At 41.7% G+C, this 18,050-nt stretch overlaps 1 protein-coding gene across 3 annotated transcripts in view; it reads right to left on the bottom strand.

Moving 5' to 3' along the window:
- The window catches only part of cadm1b (cell adhesion molecule 1b), a 244,582-nt gene that overhangs the window by 82,593 nt on the left and 143,939 nt on the right, over nucleotides 1-18,050 (bottom strand). For 2 of the 3 annotated variants that reach the window (XM_054793186.1, XM_054793188.1), the window contains exon 2: nucleotides 2,003-2,023. The exons of the other annotated variant lie outside the window; for it this stretch is intronic. In XM_054793186.1, coding sequence (XP_054649161.1) covers nucleotides 2,003-2,023 — 21 coding nt within the window. The remainder of the gene's footprint in view (nucleotides 1-2,002; nucleotides 2,024-18,050) is intronic. 3 annotated transcript variants of the gene reach the window in all.

The following is an 18,050-nucleotide window of genomic DNA, read 5'->3' as shown; positions in this document are numbered from 1 at the left end:
TTGAGCTACATAGTTGTTAGTTATTGTTCTGCAAAAATAGAGGTAATGTCTTGTCTGTGTTTGCGCTGCTGTGTGATGTTTTTAGTTGTGCACCATGACTTAGACTCTTGTGTTGAGTGATGACCATCCTGAATTCAAGTGGGCTTGTTAAGTCGGCATGTGTTACCGTGCATACCTGCGCCCAATAGCACGGTGCGCCTTGTGCATGTGTGAAATACAAAAATAGCACCTGTAGCTGAGACTGCGCCTTTTAATACAGTGCGCTTTATGGTTGTAAAAATACGGTACTGTCAATTCCGGACAATAAGCCGCTACCTTTTTCACAGTCTTTGAACCCTGTGGCTTAAGCAATGATGCGGCTAATTCATGGCTAACAGAACTAGTTCCCATGATGCTAACGAGCCAGTATCAGAGTCGTTCATACCCAACTACAGGGAGCTTCACTCGCTAGCATGCTGTAGCCTGTGCATGAGCAAAGCGGTGTAAACAAAGAAAAACAGGAGTGTAAAGGGGTGTTAGTTCATGTCTTCATGGCTCTAATAATGGTAAAAAGCATATTTAGAAAGTCATAAACATGTTTTCTATGCTTTAACTACAAAAATAATAATTACCGCGGTTGGGTCTGGAACAAATTAACAGTGACAAACGAGGGACGGCTGTATTTGAAATGTATTGAAATTCTAAGGGGGTCTAGTGGTTAGCATGTTGGCCACACAGTCACAGTCAGGAGATCAGGAAGACCTGGCTTCAAATCTCCGTTGGGCATTTCTGTGTGGAGTTTGCATGTTCTACCCGTGCGTGTGTGGGTTTTCTCCGGGTACTCCGGTTTCCTCCCACGTTCCAAAAACATGCAGGTTAGGTTAATTGGTGACTCTAAATTGTCCATAGGTATGAATGTGAGTGTGAATGGTTGTTTGTCTATATGTGCCCTGCTATTGGCTGGCGACCAGTCCAGGGTGTACCCCGCCTGTTGCCCGAAGTCAGCTGGGATAGGCTCCAGCATACACCCGCGACCCTAATGAGGAGAAAATGGATGGGATGGATGAAATTTTGAGGTATATTTGAGTAAACTTCAAATATTATTTGAGTATTTCATTGTCCTTGTGTTTGGTCGTCAAAATGCGGTCACCTTACTGTTAGCATTGTTGCTAACGTTGCTGTTCAGAGGTGCACGCACAAACTCAAACACTAGAATGATCAGACAATGTTTTGTTATGAGTGTCTTATTACAAGATGAGTTTTGTTAGATTTGGTGGAGTGAAAATACCACAATGACATGAATATAAGAAAAAAAAAGTGCAGAGCTTTTCTCCTGTCACTCACACACACACCAGTGACCTGGGGAGATGCGGCGATACAGAGACATGCTGGAGGAAAGGTTTGTAGCTAGCTAGCCAACAGGAGTTTTGACACTTATTTTAAGATCATGTTGATCAATGAAGCAGAGTCATTAGCAACTGTGTGATATTCTTTGTTAGTGCAATTTACTAGTTGGTATTTCTATAATACGATATAATATATGTTTTCTGTTTAGGTCTATTCGGTAAGCTCATTATATTACATTGTGTAGGTGTACCTATTCTCGTGGCCTGGAAGTACACAACAGCAAATGTGATCTGCGATACAAATAAGCAAAGTTTGTTGGCTAAGTGATTGCATTGATGTTCTTTGTGGTACATGTGCTTTGCTTTGGAGAAATGATTGCAGTCAACTGGACCAGTAAGTATTAACTGCAAATGCATTAAACAACTGAGTGGTTTTGTGACTTTGAAGGGGGGAAAAAGCAACTAAAAAGGGGCCAGACAATTAATCTGAACAGAACTTGAAACGTAGACCCAGAGAATTCAAAATAAAAGCAACTTTGTTCATATTGTGTGTGTGTGTGTGTGTGTGTGTGTCTAACCCCACCCCTTCACCCCCCAACAGGAAAACATCCAATGTTAATAGGCATAGATGAAAATGAGAAAAATTTCCAAATGAGGAGTAAGAAGGAAAAGAGTACCTGTGATGGTTTCAGCAGCTCCTGATGCAGCATGCAAGGAAAAAGCAGAAAAGAAGAAGAACGTTTATGAGCAGTCATACAGCAAGCAGAGAAACATGTTGCATCTCGGCTAATAGAAAGAATTCACAATGTCGGGTCCCATATGCTAATCATGTCATTTCCACCATTTAAAAAACCCATAAAAGGCATCATAATGAGTAAAATGTAGATTTCAGCCTTTATTTTCCACACGTGCCCAATTTACGCGTCTCTTCCAGGTGTTATCTTAATGTGAAATGAACACAGGGAAGTGTCCCCAAATGGGAGCCCCGTCCCCCCCTTCCCGGCGCAGAAGAAGGCACCCACTCGGAACGCTGCCCACCCAAACTGGCACCGTGCTCACAGCACTGGAGGCGGGCATGCTCCCAAGTCCCTGCACTAGTGCTCAGGTTTGATATAGCCTCCAGAGAACTTCCATCATTCATTGTCACATTCATTACACATACACACTGTGGCGTTCGTCCATGGTGGTAGGCCACATTATAAATCATGAGGACAACACTCTTGACTCAATAGAAAGCTGACAATTGAAATAACGTTTTATCCATACAGCAGGCACAGTATCACATGAAAAAAATGTCTCACGATTGCCCAAATGGTTGCTAGGCAGAATTCATAGGTTTCAATTCTAATGTCCCATAGGCCAGAGCTTCTCAAATAGTAGGGGTGGGCCTACCTGGGGGGGCCGTGAGAGGCAGGGAGGGACTAGTAAAAATTTTTGAGAGCTGGCATGTCTGTTCATGTCTTTACTCATGCTTAAACGATGCTGGTGCCCGCAACTCATACAGTGGTTCGTACAAATGAATAAATACATATTTACAAATACTTACAGTTTAATCCTGTTATGCATTTTGGGTCATTCGGGATGCCGTAGTATGTAGGAACGCATAGCAGTGTGGGAAATATCTAGCAGGAAGTATGTAGTCAGATAAAACGCTTAACTTTCTCCGAAGCGTCTGTTATGTGAGGACACAAACCGACACAATTCCCATAAATTTTCAAGAATATTTTTCTATTGATATTCTATTGATATTCTATTTGATATTGCTACCCTAATAAAGATTAAAAGACAAATTTATTTACTACTGCTACTACTACTACAACTGCTACTACTACTACTACTACTACTACTACTACTAATAATAACTATTATTATTATTGTTATTATTATTATTAGTCAAAACATGCATATTTAAGCAAATGTTACGTATTCTTGGCCTAAATTAAGCATTCTGAATCATAACAATGTTTAAATGAACTAAAATATAAATACAGTTGAAGGCAATACAAGACGCTGATGGACTGTAGTCTACACTGGCCACTAGGTGTCACTAATAACATGGAGCAGGCACAATAATAACGTAATAATAATAATAATAATAATAGTCATCAACATAATAACACGGCCGTACTCCAGCTAACTCTGAATTCCCTACGTCACTTCCTGTTCACATGTCTGGAAGCACAAGCACGAGTCGTATTTCTGTCTTAAATGGCTTATTTTCTTTGATTATATCTAAGACATTGTGTAATATGAATGTAAAGGTCACTATAGGGCTGTTATTTTATGTCTGGAATGCTGCAGTAATGGTAAAAATTGTACTTAAAAAGTCATAAACAGGTTTTCTATGCTCTAACTACAAAATATATTATTATTACTACATTTATTAATATTGAATCCTAATTTGCGGAAATGTACTTGTCGCGGTCGGGTCTGGAACCAATTAACTGCGATAAAAGAGGGATTACTGTATTTCTAAAATCTGAATTGAAAAAATACATTCATTAATAAAAATTAACAAAGAAAAACACTCTAAAATAATAATTAAAATCGGACTGAAAATTCAAGATTGAAGAGAATGTGTTAAAATTGCAAGTGAAGCATTGCTCTGTATGGAATATAAAATATCAACTGTGAGAAAGGAAAAACAGCACAGATCCGGTGTGGGTGAGTACTGGCCCCCCTGACCCTTAATGCAGCAATGCCACAATGTGCACACACACTCTTGACAGTCTCCTCCCCATCGCACATTTGTATAGCTCACACAGCATCTTGTCCAATGTTCCACACAGACAAGTGGGCTTCAAGTGAGCAATGAGAGCATCAGCGCAGCACAAATGTTGAGCAGACTGCTTGTCTCACTTGTCATTGGCGGCGTAATAAGGGTGCAAGGTATGACACATGGCCTTGTTACACGTCTTTGTGCATTTCCAGTGTGTCAGCAATTCCCCCGGGGGGAGTGGACAAAGAGTTGGGACTGACAAATCACATTCGATGGCTGGGTAAACAAATCTGACTGGATGCCGTCCGGGAGACTGACCGGCTTTGACAAACGTTCAAGTGTCAGTCAAAACTTTGTCCTTATTATGTGTTTAACCAACAGAGTGAGGCTTCTGTGAGCTGTGTCCAAAGTGAGGTGCTGCATCGGAGTCACATCTGAAAGCGGAAAGCCACATTCCATGACTGTGCCCCATTTTTCAGTTTTTGGTACATTTCCTTGTTTGGAGGTTTAATTCATGTACCGTAGTCAAAAGTCCACAAAGGAAAAAGAAGTTTGAGTGTCAAGTCACTCTGTGAGGTCAAATGCATGGGCACAGCAGAGCTTGATGCTGTCAAAAGAGACTTAAATCTAAACAGACTTGTGATATAGTCTGGCAACACCTTCCCTGGCCATCAATGTGATCCACTTCCAGTCAGCGGACTCCATCCAGACTATTAATAGTGCTGTGGCGGCGATGCGTCTGCCGCGTGGCACCTCTGTCCCCTGTGTACCTGCAGCACATTAGGTAGAAGTTATGAGGCGCCGGCTGGCCTGTGATTAGATGTCATGGCTGTCGCACTGCTTAGACAGCGCTGATGGACAGATTTCGGGCTGGAAAATGCCTCTCTGTGGCGTTGGTGAGAGTGCAGCCAATGCACCAATCTGTCAATCAAGCTGGATGAGAGCAGGCAGGCCAAGCGTCCTCTCGATGATGTCTGTCCTTGTCTCCTTATACCTCTTTTTCATCCCCTCTCTCATCAGTGAGCAGTGTTGCGTTCAAGGAGACAACAGCTGCATTTCTTGCGAAAAACACAACAACACTGATGAGGAAAAGTCGCTTTAGGATCTACCGGTCACCATCGAAAATCAACATTTTATACAAAAAACACAACGAATACAAAAAAATAAGATGTAGGTTCTGAAAGATTCCCCACTCTGAGTCCAAAACAGTCTTGAAAGTGTGAATGCACTCTGTCCACGTGAAAATAGAAATGCAGGACAAAGCAACAGGTGGTGCTACAGTGCCCCGAAGGCAGTTTCAAAGTAATTGATGAAATGACAATTAAAGCAAAGATAAAAACTTGGAGGAAGAAACGGCGGCCGGTTAATTTTCCATGCAGCAGGGCATAATGTACTTATACTGGGGACAAAACACTCTCCGACAAAGCAAAACGCCACGTTAACCCTGTCTAACAACCCGTGTTAAGAAAGCCACGTCCAGAAAAGGCACAATGACAACAATGGCACACAAAGATGAAAGGGCCTCAAAACAATAAACATGTCAGAAAACTCAAAAACACAACATCTCATGAAATCTAAACATTGTATAACAAACGGACGCCTCAAGAAAGTCACTTCTGGAAAAGTCACAATTACAATAGTGGCAGTTGTAGGAAAAGATTAAAGATGGAGTTAATCAAAATAACAAAAAAAAAAACATCTCTCAAAAAAGCTGTAACCTAAATAACAACCCGTTTTAGCCAATGAGAAGCCTGAAGAAAGTCACTTCCGGAAAAGGCATAACAACAACAAAGGAAAAGATGAGATGGAAGGGAATCAAAATGATAAACATGGCAAAAAAAACCCCAAAATATCTCAGGAAACCCTGTCTAATAACCACTTTTAGACAATCACAAGTCTGAAGAAAGTCACTTCCAGAAAAGGCACAATTACAATCATATGTGTTGATGGATGCGGGATATCATACTTGAATATAACGTAAACAAAATGTGGCACAATAAAAATAAAAACTCACATGTGTACAATAACCCGTCGTTTATCGCCATTAATTGGTTCCAGACCCGACTATGATAAGTAAATGTCCACGAAGTAGGAGTCCTTATTTATAAATGGAATACTTTTGTAGTAAGAGCATAAAACATGTTTACATGTTTACCGCCTTCTAAATATGTTTTTTAACATTATTAGAGCCCTCTAGACAAAACAACACCCTTATAGTCACCTATTATTTATAATATAGTAGACATAATAATAGAAAATGAGACATTTTTGACGTAAATAAGACTTGTGCTCGTGTGTGTTGCTATAGATATTCCGGTGTATTCCGGTGCTAGGGGTTCAGATTTGAGTTTTAGCTTGGTGTGGCTTAAGGCCGCAACAGTAGTCCGTGTTTTTATTAGGGATTTTTATGAGGAATTAATGTGCCTGTTGTGAGATCATTTAAACCTGCAATGAAAGCATGTTGTTCCGGCGATCAAGTCTGGCGCTGAGGTGTCACGCCGAACACCACAGTGACATTACTGACACCTAGTGAGCAATGTCGAATACTACATATCATTCACAGCGTCATTGAATGTGTCTTCTGAGTGCCTCATATTTAGCCACTTTTGTGCTTGAAAATGATTAATTTAGGCAAAAAAAATGTAACATTTTCTCCAATATGCATATTTTTTTTTACTAATAATAGGCCACATTCAACCACGAAATAGCATAACTTATTAAGTAATAAAAATTATTATAATTCATTATTATGATTATAATATTTTCTAAAAAGGTGAAGGTGAAGGTGAAGCTGTGATGTGGCGAGGGACGACTGTACATCTGTTAAATTTTGAGTTTTGGAAAATAATCCGAATTTTCTACAAAGTCAAATTAGGGCTTAAAAAGGCCAAAAAAGCGTACAATTGTATCTTGAATCAATGTTTGTGAGTAAAGCTAGTGCACACAGCGCAGTCCCCCACTTGCATTCATCACCACCCACCATCACCGTCTGTTGATGCTGCTCAGTAGAAACACTAATGAGCCAACATCAGTTAATACTGGATTTGTAGATTTTTGCTAAAATGTTCTTTTTTAAAAATTGGAATTAAAAAAAAATCCGAAAATAGGCTTTTTTTCCCCCAAAAAAACAACTCAGTTACACTAAGTCAGTAATAATTTCTAAATACGTAATAATACATCATAAAATGTATTTTGACATTTTTAGGACATTTCACAATTACTCGCAGGGATCTACTGTATACGTGCAATGTCTTTGAATTTTATGTTCGTCCTCTCAGGTAAAGCATAGTTTTGTTTCTGCTTGTGATGCTGCCTGCTGTGTGAGGAGCTGCAACTGTGTGTGTGTCCGTGTGCGTGTGTGCGTGTGCTTGTGTGTGTGTGTCAGTGCTGTCACACTGAGTGTTTCCTACTCTGTTCTCATTTAATTAGAGGGATCAAACTTTTTCTCTTCATGGAAATCGGATGGCGAATTGGACTCCAACTGAGTGGAGCGGCAACCAATCAAACAGTTTCGACTTCCAAAAATAAACACACACTCAACAATTGCACACACACACCATTTTTGTGTCACAGCCTTGTGGTGTACACACGGTCTGGAAGCGTGCTTTACTTATTGTTACTACTGCTATTTATTTAGCACAGCCTTCAACCACACCGTACAGTTCATGGTCCATCTCCATGACAACAGGGGAGAACAACCTAGTGGGAGCTGAAATGATGATCAAATCTGTCAGTCCCGAGGGAGGGATGCAACACTTTGATTACCACACACAGCAACTAATGTGAGGAACTGCAAACTGCATTTGACTAATTTCCTCTCCATCTTCATTCGAATACAACAGCTGCATACTTAAACACAATAACACTGTCAGGGAGCTATTACTATAACAATATGTTTATCAATGTGGTCTTACAGTGGTTTATAACTGCACTGTTTGGAGAGCTGTTTCTAATAGTCCGTATATCGCTACATTAGATGGAGGCTATGTTACGTCACTATCATCCTGTCTTTGATATCAATAAGTTTTGTTTTGAAACTAAAGAGGGCTGCAACCAGCAGAAGGGCCATTAATTCAGGCCCAACAGCAAAACAAATACGTGACATTATTTGTGCCTCAGTGGGTTGAATGGCTGATGGCCACACAGTTTCTATCCATCCATCTATCTTCTTCCGCTTATACGAGGTCGGGTGGAGGGGGCAGTAGCCTAAGCAGGGAATGGCAGACTTCCTTCTCTTTGGCTACTTTGTTGACCTCCTCCCAGCTGATCTCGATGCATTCCCAGGCTAGCTGAGAGATATAGTCTTCCCCGAGGCCTCCTACCGGTTGGACGTGCCCTAAACACATCCTCAGGGAGGCACCATAACCAGAGCCACCTCATCTGGCTCCTCTCAATGCGGAGGAGCAGCGGTTCTACTCAGAGTTTCTCCCGGATGACAGTGCTTCTCATCCTATCTCTAAAGGAGAGCCCAGCCACGCTACGGAGAAATCTCATTTCGGCTGCTTGTGTCCACGATGTTGTCTTTTTGGTGACAACCCAAAACTCATGACCATAGGTGAGGGTAGGAACGTAGATCGACCGGTAAATTGAGAGCTTTGCCTTTCGGCTCAGCTCCCTCTTCACCACCACGGACTGCTGCAGAGTCCGCATCACTGCAGACGCCGCACCAATCCGCCTGTTGATCTCGCATTCCATCCTTCCCTCACTCGTGAATACGAGGTACTTAAAGTCATCCACCTGGGGCAGGATCTCATCCCTGACTCGGAGATGGCACCGCACCCTTTTTGGTGCGAGAACAATGAACTCAGACTTGCAGGTGCTGAGTCTCATCCCTGCTGCTTAACAGCTGCCTGTGAACTGATCCAGTGAGAGCTGAAGATCACGGCAGGACCACATCATCTCCAAAAAGCAGAGACCCTATCCTGCAGCCACCAAACGGGATGTCCTCAATGCCCTGGCTGCACTTAGAAATTCTGTCCATAAAATTAATGAACAGAATCGCAGATTACCAAGAAAATACATTCCTGGTAAAGTGCCTTCAAGTGTTGGTGTAAAAGGGGCTAATATGGCACTCAACTGTTTTAAAAAAATCATAATAAAAATGAAGTTAATTATAAATGTTGAATACTTCATGAAGTGAAGTTCCCATTGTTGGTGATTATAGAGTACCTGCACTTGTACCACCAACCAATCTATAGTTGTTCTTTGTAGTAAAGCTTGCGTCATACAAAACCTTTATTTCCACACTTGATCTTTCGATACTATCCCCACAGGTTGAAAACATTCCCTGCTGTATGTGGAATAGCAGGAAAGACTTGTGTGCAATCACCAGCAGGGACATTCTGATTAGTTCTCCAGCAGTGTGGGCTGAAACATACCGTTATCAATCAGGCGGATTCACGGGAACATGAGTTTGTGGAAATATGTGGTCGAAGTCGAACACAAGAAAACAGCAAAATGTTAACAGCTCAATCGGCATAAAGTACCTTGTAACCTGGAACCGGAAGTCATGACCCCCCCTCAAGGCACAGCCCCTTTGTGAATTCTCTAACTATGGTAGGTCATCTTAGGGCTGGTCGATTTTGTCGATCTTGCAATATATAATGATATTCACATTAACATTAGTACAAGCTACACAGGATGGTAGAAGCGAGCCGGCGTAGCATACGGTGGTACCTGGATGTAGCAGCATAATCCAGGCTTTATTATTGTCCAGGAAAATTGATTATTCCATTCGGTGGTGGTCTCACACCGCACGTAACCCCCCTGTAAATACAGTTTACAGTCCACTCAAATTTTTGATACAGCTTTTGTCCATTCATCCATTTTCTATACCGCTTGTCCTCACTAGGGTCACGGGGGTATACTGAAGCCTATCCCAGCTGATTTCGAGTGAGAGGCAGGGTACGGCCACACATTGAACTTGTCGCCAGCCAATCGCAGGGGAACCTATTCAACTATTCACAGTCCCGTTCATAGCTATGCTTAATTTAGAGTCTCCAATTAACCTAGCATGCATATTTTTTTGGAACGTGAGAGGAAGTCAGAGCACCCGGAGAGAACCCACACACAGGGAGAACATGCAAACTCCACACAGAGATGCCCAAATGGAGACACGTACCCAGATGTCCTGACAGCCAACATGCTAACCACTAGGCTACCGTGCGGCCATACGGTTCTTTTATTGAATCTTATTAAATTCAATATACCAGATATTGTCTCAGAAAGAAGATGAAAAGCCTGCAATGGTGAGTGTTATTGGACGATGCAGCTCTCAACAGGTAAAACAGGTGATGAAACCATACAAGCTTATGTAGGCACTAAAGCCCATATACAGTTCCCGCTAGCTGCCAACCATCGTTACAAGCCATAAAAGCGGAGGTAAAAAAAAAAAGAAACCAGCTGTTTCTTCACAGCGCAGGTGATGACTTGACACAATGAAAACTCTCCCTTGCAGACATCACGTCTCAAATAAACATGATATGAAGTCGGGAGTGAATTATAGCACCGCACTATTAAGAGTGCTGATTGTGACAAATGTTGTGACTTCACAGCTCCATAAATCACTAAGCGAGTGCATTTGCTCTGAGGTGCAATGATTTCCTCACACCGCCGGGCCACAGTCATCCGCTCTCTTATGTTAACAAGAACGGCTGACTGAGCGCCTGAAAAAGCTGCCGCCATGCGCCGCTTCTCGCGTCGAGCCAACATCGGGCGGTGTGACTCGTCACGTTTCATTCTCATTTTTTATTTTGGGTGAGGCTTGCATCTTTTTGCAAATTTTCCTCGCAGAGAAGCCAGCCGGACTCCATCCCCAATTCTTCTTCTTGAAAAGTACAGTGAAACCTTGAAGTTTGACCACAAGGTCTTCGGTATTTTGGTCTAGAACAATAATAATCGGGTTTCCACTGGTATTTTTATTCTGGGACCAAATGCTGCGCAGTAAAGAACATAATCAGAAAGTACGGACATCAATGGGAAGCTTTCCTGACAAAACTCAACTAGAGTAATCCCTCGTTTATCGCAGTTAATTGATCCCAGTCTTGACCGTGATGAGTGAATTTCTGCAAAGTGGGATTCCTTATTTATAAATGGAATATTTTCATAGTCAGAGCATAGAAACCTGTTATGACCTTCTAAATAAGGTTTTAAACATTATTAGAGCCCTGTCGATGTGAAATAACACCCCTATAGTGACATTTACACTCCTATTACCCAATATACAGTAGTAGACATAATAAGTGTAAATTTAAAGGAATAGTTCGGATTTTTTGACATGAAGTTGTATCATCATTTCGGGTTACCGAGGTGAGAAACACTATTTAATTCAAGAAATAACTCATGGCAAAACAGGAATGCGGTGTCCGTGTTGATCTCGCCGTCTTTGGGAACACTCACGTCAAGAATCACGTCTTCAATAAAGCTAAAAGTAACTTTAAATGTCCATTTATCCCTTTCATTCATCATTTATATGTATTTACATGCATTTTTCTCCTCAGAATAGTGACTATTCTTGTTTGTCCGCACAGAAAAAAACAGCTTTGTGCCGATTATCAGGGTCTTACAGTATCTTTATCTTCCGACACCCCACAGCACAGTACGTGCACTCCATGTTAAACACCCACTTGAGTTACCAAATATGGTTCCTTGCCCAATTAATTAGGGCTAAAAAGCTGCCAAATGTGCAATCTGGATCAGATCCAGATAGAACTTGAGTTTGACTTTCCAGCTTGTGACCTTGCATAGCACTTGTTGTTTAAATTGGATAAGATTTGAGCGAGATATGCTGTAATTAAAGCTTTGCCCATTATAGATGATAGCGCATCATTTAATTTAGTAATAATTTAGTGATTTGACTATCCTGCATAAAAATGCATGTTGATACAGTCGCTCACAAAAAGTTTTTATTACATTTTATCTTCTCAAGGATGCGCATGTGAAAACCTACCATTACAGTACCTTTATGAGTAACACGTTTAGCCTACACAATTATTAATGACACTTCTCACACCCTGTTCTCTGAGCTTGAGCTGCTTCCCTCTGGCCCGCGCTGCAACAAATAGATTAAAAAAACTCTTTTGTACCAGTAGCAATCTCTCTGCTGAACAAACAAAAATGATCAAACAAAGTTAGAAGAGCTATGGTGTGTATTAGGTGTGTACTGTGTGAAGTTTTGTTGTGTAACACTTTTGCATTTATATTTTATGTGACCTTTTACGTGTTTTGTATTTATTATTGTAATGCTTTGTTGCTGGATTGCACTTTAGCCCACACAAAATTTCCCTCTGGAACAATGTTTATTTTGATTCTGATCATGTTGGAAAACTGCCATGTGTCCCAGTTTCTCAAGGTCACGGTTCATGTTGGAATTGAGTTTCATCCCAATGAACCTTTGCTCCCCAGTGCCGGCAGCACTCGAGCAGCCCCAGAGGATGATGCTACCGCCAGCATGCTTGACAGTTTGCAAGACACTATTATCTTGCTACTCACTTGTGTCGCCAGCTATTGAGACAATAATGGCTGCGTGCTGAGTCATTTTCAGTGGATAGGAAATCAATACTCATCGAGAGTACATATAAAACGGATCACGTTATATCGCAAATGATGTGCGGAATTGATTATTTGGATGCGCCTACGTGCATGAACATTGTGATTGTGACTGAGCTCCACATTACACTCAGGTCTTATGCCGGCGCAGCTGATAACAGGAGAACAAGTTAACGTTGCTTCAACAGGACAAGAGGTGACCAACTTTTTGCAATCTTTTGTGGGTGGATGTGGATGTCAACAATATCGATGCATGCTTTCCAATGTCTAGCAGGAATAACCACACACCACAGCTGTTCATCATCATATAGCTCGCCAAGAAAAAAAAAACAAAAAAACAAGGTGGCATTGCTGTGGAAGAGATGCAAGCTGAAAGGAACAAAGGTCTGCATCAATGAGCATGTGACAAAACGCAATGCTTACATCACCAAGAAAGCACACGACTTAAGGAAACGGGGGAAAATTCAAGGCGCTTGAAGCACCAATTGCAAAGTCCACATCAAGTTGTATAGAGGACCCGAGGAAGCCAAAGTACTCCAATTGTGCAAATGTAACCACGGGATGTTCCTTAATGCAACTTGTTAAGCATGTCTAAAAGAAATAAACTAGGAGTTCTCCGATCAGGGTTTTATGCTGCCGATTCCGATACCAATGATCCATGAGTGAGATTGGCCAATACTGATACACAGTGTCTTCCACATCTGAGAGAGGCTGGTCATCTAGTCCAATGAATTCAATTATTTTTTCCTTCTGACTTGTCACGCACTTAGGGTAAGTGTTGCCCAGCTGCGACACACTGTGAGCCTCGAAAACCATATGCCAGTCCAGTGTTTGTTCTTCAAATGCAGTTTTCAATTCAAGCTTCTCAACGTGCTACCACCGTGAGATATTTTTCACAGCATGTGGGTCTGTGTAACTTTTGCTCATTGAATTTTCTTTTCATGAATGGGAATTAAAAAACAAAAACGATTGGTTTATCTGAAATTAATTTCGAAATTAAAAAAAAATGTAATTGAAATACAAATCTTCTTTTTTGACGTCAAAATGAATAACTACATCTAAAAAAATGGTTAGATTTTTATTGTATGTTTCATAAAACAAAAAATCAAATCACCAGTCAACAGAAAGGAGAAAAAAAAGACCAAAAACAGATGTTATTTTCACAGCCAGACACCGGATGTTGCTATTTAAAGGCAACACCACGGACTGGCCTGTAGGTTGTGCTGTACCTTCCATCCATCCATCCATCCATCCATCCATCCATGCATCCATCCATTTTCTATGCCGCTTCTCCTCATTAGGGTTGCAGGGGTACGCTGGAGTCTATCCCAGCAGACTTCGGGCGACAGGCGGGGTTCACAAAAAGCAGACAGTAATCACGGCTCTGTATGTTGTTTTCAGAAACAACAGAAGTATGACTCTGCGGGAGATTTCTGCAGACGTCATGCCTCGTTTTGCCATGTCTGAAATCATTTCTGAGTGTGGGCCTACAAAGACATTTAGGCCTCCAAAGCCACAGGCAGTGTAACCGAGGTACGTTGTGCTCACATGCTTTTATTTTGAAGACCGGACTTTACCAGGTTCAGAAAGTGTTGCACTGAGTTTGCCTGAGTGTTGCCAGTATGTAGCAATTGCTTTTTGACACAGAAAAAGAAGAACACTGTGTATTTCATTTTTATTTTCTGTATTTCAAAATGAAATTAAGCATTTTTTAATTCCCTTTTATGAAAAGTCACACGGACCCATGTGCTGCAAGATGCAAACTTCATATCACTCTCACAAACGTTTGTTTGGGTTTGCTACTGCACGCCTGCGCAAGATATTACAGCAGGACACTACACTACACTGCACACAGGGATCTCTACAGGCTGCAATAGCACGAGCCACAGGTGATTGGTTTTTGTGACTGGTATTGAAAATATACTGATTGGACCCGATCGGAGCACCCCTACAATAAACAATACTTGACCGTACCATCATGCTATACAAGCTATACACTGACTACTCTAAAAGAGATCAACGTGTCATGACTTTCGTATTGTCCCCTTGAGAAGATATCCTGTCATAACAATGCTTGCATGCTTGGGCGCTGCATACAAACGAACACACATGAGAGTAGTGATAACATAAGCTTATTGGTGGAGCTTTTTCTTATATCAAGCCGCCAAAAAGCCCTAAAGGAAAGTTTTCTCCCGCTATTCAGTGGATGCCATAGTTTGGTCTCTCTCCAGGGAAAACTCACAGGAGCAACAAGCTTGTCTGCCAGAATATCTGCTTACTCACTAAGAACATGTGCACAATCGTCTCAGTGTACGCTTGTGAGACAGAGAGAGAGAGGTAATTAGGACATTAGGAGAAGAGTCTGACAGGCCTGTCATCGCCACAGCTTGCCCGGTGGAAAGGAGCTGGTCAGAGGGGGTAAGTGGGGAGGGGAGTCCAAGCGGGGTCAAGAGACAGCTGCTGCACGGCCACTCGCTGTCTGGAAGCTCTCAGAGAATATTAAACCAGCGGGGTCTCAGCCAAGTTGCTTCGCTCATTTATGGAACACACACAAAGCCTTTTCATGAGCAGGTAGCGGCTAATTTATGCCTTCCTGGAAATTGTCCTCATTTTAACAGTGCATTTTTGCAACAAAGATGCGCTATTATTACAGTAGAAGACATGTTAAATACACAACCTTAATTGTGTGGATGGATTAATATCATCAAGGCACTAACGGCCTCCTCCTCCTCCCGACACCTGTGCCCATTCTCTTTGCCGCCTCTGCTCATATGCTCATAATCACCTCTATCAGCCCAAAACGCATCCGGGGACGCTAAACACGTCCATTTGTTTGCGGTCGTAATGTCTTTTTGTGCGCCTCAATCAGGCACCTGTCAGACGCACACCTGCTGCCTCGCCAACGCTAAAAGAAGGCAAGGCGAAGGAAGGCCTTTTGTTTCCTCCCTCGGTTTTTATAATCAGCACGTTGTTTCCAATCTTCTCCCGCCATTTTTCAATTTCCCATTTCCCTTTTCTCAGTCAAATCGCTGCTATCAATCAGGAGCGTGTTGAAGAGCAAAGCGAGCTCGCGGGAGAGGAAGGGAAAAACGTGATGGCGGCGGGGTGTTGACTTCCTTGATGGAACCATCTCCAGCCCCAGGCCTCATTAGTCAAGAGACTGCGGGAGGAAATGTGTGTGTTAGAAATGAACATGGGACTGTGAGTGTCTGTCAATACGGAGCCATTTAACATTCCCCCATCCCGTCCACAGGATGCACGGCAGACATTACCTTCTCTATTTGAGTCCTTTCAGCCAGTAACTTCTATTATGCGATGCCCTTTTCCCTCCAGTGTGCTTACTGATATCACGACAGGGCGACCTACAAATGTCTCCAAAACAATCTCACGGCATCTTCACAGAAAATGAACGCAGTCGACTGATTCAATGCGAATCAAACCATTAACCGCTGCAAGGGTGTGATCTGTATCGATCTCCTGTGACACAAAGAAATCGCCAGGCATCGACGTTTCTGAGGGGAGCCATCTTTGATTTGGCACCGTGTACAATAATAATAATAAACAATAATAGCATGGAAGAGCCCCCACCCTTTTACTTTTACAGTCCAATTGACTGTCAACAAAAATAAAGACGGGTATGCTGATTAGACTTAGGCTGAATTCCAATTCTACCCCTTACCCCTCGTCTTACGTAGTGAGGTGAATCTACATTACTGAACTGGTCGAGAGAGTGCCATGTTTGTGTGTGATGCCCCCTTTCTCGGCCGCGGCGGGTGGATACCCTCGCTCTATACTCCCGAGGCTGCTCGGATGCCCCTCGCCCGCCCATGGCAGGTGGCTAGCCTCGCTGCAAAGTGTTCAGTGACGTTGGCGTTTTCTAATCTAATCATTCAACGCAGCCCATCCTCGTGAAGTCTGTTTGCTGTGAATTGTAGCCACCCTAGTCCACCAACAGTTGTCATGGTGAGATATGCTTACTGTATTCAGCATACAGTAGGGATGGTCAGGAAGTGAGCAAAATAAAAGATGTAAACAACATGATCATATGTGGACAGCACACCACATTATCAAACTTCATTCAACTTTTGGAATCTACCGTTCAAGAGATTCAAGAGATTCAAGAGATTCAAGAGATTCAAGAGAGTTTTATTGTCATGTGCATAGTACAACAGCAGTTATACCATGCAATGAAAATCTTGTCCCATCTATTTTTTTTTATTTTTTTACCATCACTCTATATATGTTTTCAGCACACTATTACTATACTACTATTACTATTATTATTGTATTTACAATGAGTTCATAGTGGTAGCCCGTCATTCATGCATATGTCATTCCTGCAGGAGATGCTGAGCCAAGTGAAGTCAGCTGCTACAAAATAAAGCACGCCAGGACCTTTCTCACTATGGAAAAGTCAAATACAACAAAATGCAATTATGGACTTTCTTACAAAACAAACAGAAAGAAAATCAACGACACAAGGAGAGCGAGGCCAAAACAGGGAGGTTTTTAAACCTTGAAATGATGCTTGATAAGGTTTATGCATTCGTTGATGACGTTTGTTATATTGCTATTTCTATTTCATATGCATATCTGCTAGATTTTCTATTTTTATAAATGTTGTTACACTGCTGGTTGTGAGCTGTTTATTACAATTGTTTGTTGTTTTGCAATAAATGTAACAGTTTGTAAAAATGCGTGCCTTTTATAAAACAAAAAAAGTGGTGAGGTAGGACACACCTTACTTTACAGTAGGAAACATTTATTATGAACAGTTTAATTATCTTATCTGCCTATGTCACAGCCAGAAAGCGGTGAAGGGTGATGATGTAATGAGAATCAAGTGGTGTCCCATTTCTTAGTGGCTTCTTCCCCTTGGCCCCAGGTTTTAAGGGGTAAGACGAATGCGGAAGGGCTTAGTGGTAGAATTGGGGTTCAGCCTTAGTGTTTAATGTAAAGGTGCTTAACATTGGATTTCTTACTGATATCCAAGGTACAGATACTGCCCAGCACTTCATACCGATATCAACCGATACCAATATACAATCATCCCTCAATTATCGTGGTTAATTGATTCCAGACCCGAATATGGAATTGAATATTTTCATATTCAGAGGATAGACAACCTGTTTAGGACCTTATACATATGAGTTTTAACATTAGAACCCTCTAAACATGAAGTAACACCCTCATATTACTCAATATAGTACACATAAGTGGTGTGGACGGAAGGAAGTGACGTCTGGGGTTCAGAGTTGAGTTTATGACCTTCCAAATACGTTTTTTTTAAAAAACATTATTAGAGCCATCAAAACATTAAATGGAAACCGCTGCACTAGTGCTATCTTTGGCCACAGTCAACCACATAACAGCATTAAACACTAATTCATGAATTTTTGAAAAGACGTGATAGAGTGAGGGAGCGATGTTTGAACCACGATGTAGCGGGGGACGACTAT

Source organism: Dunckerocampus dactyliophorus, chromosome 12 (assembly GCF_027744805.1).
Source record: "Dunckerocampus dactyliophorus isolate RoL2022-P2 chromosome 12, RoL_Ddac_1.1, whole genome shotgun sequence".
In the NCBI taxonomy this organism is placed as follows: Eukaryota; Metazoa; Chordata; class Actinopteri; order Syngnathiformes; family Syngnathidae; genus Dunckerocampus; species Dunckerocampus dactyliophorus.
The sequence above is the reverse complement of the archived record's forward strand: the minus strand, read 5'-3'. Positions and strand labels throughout refer to the sequence as shown.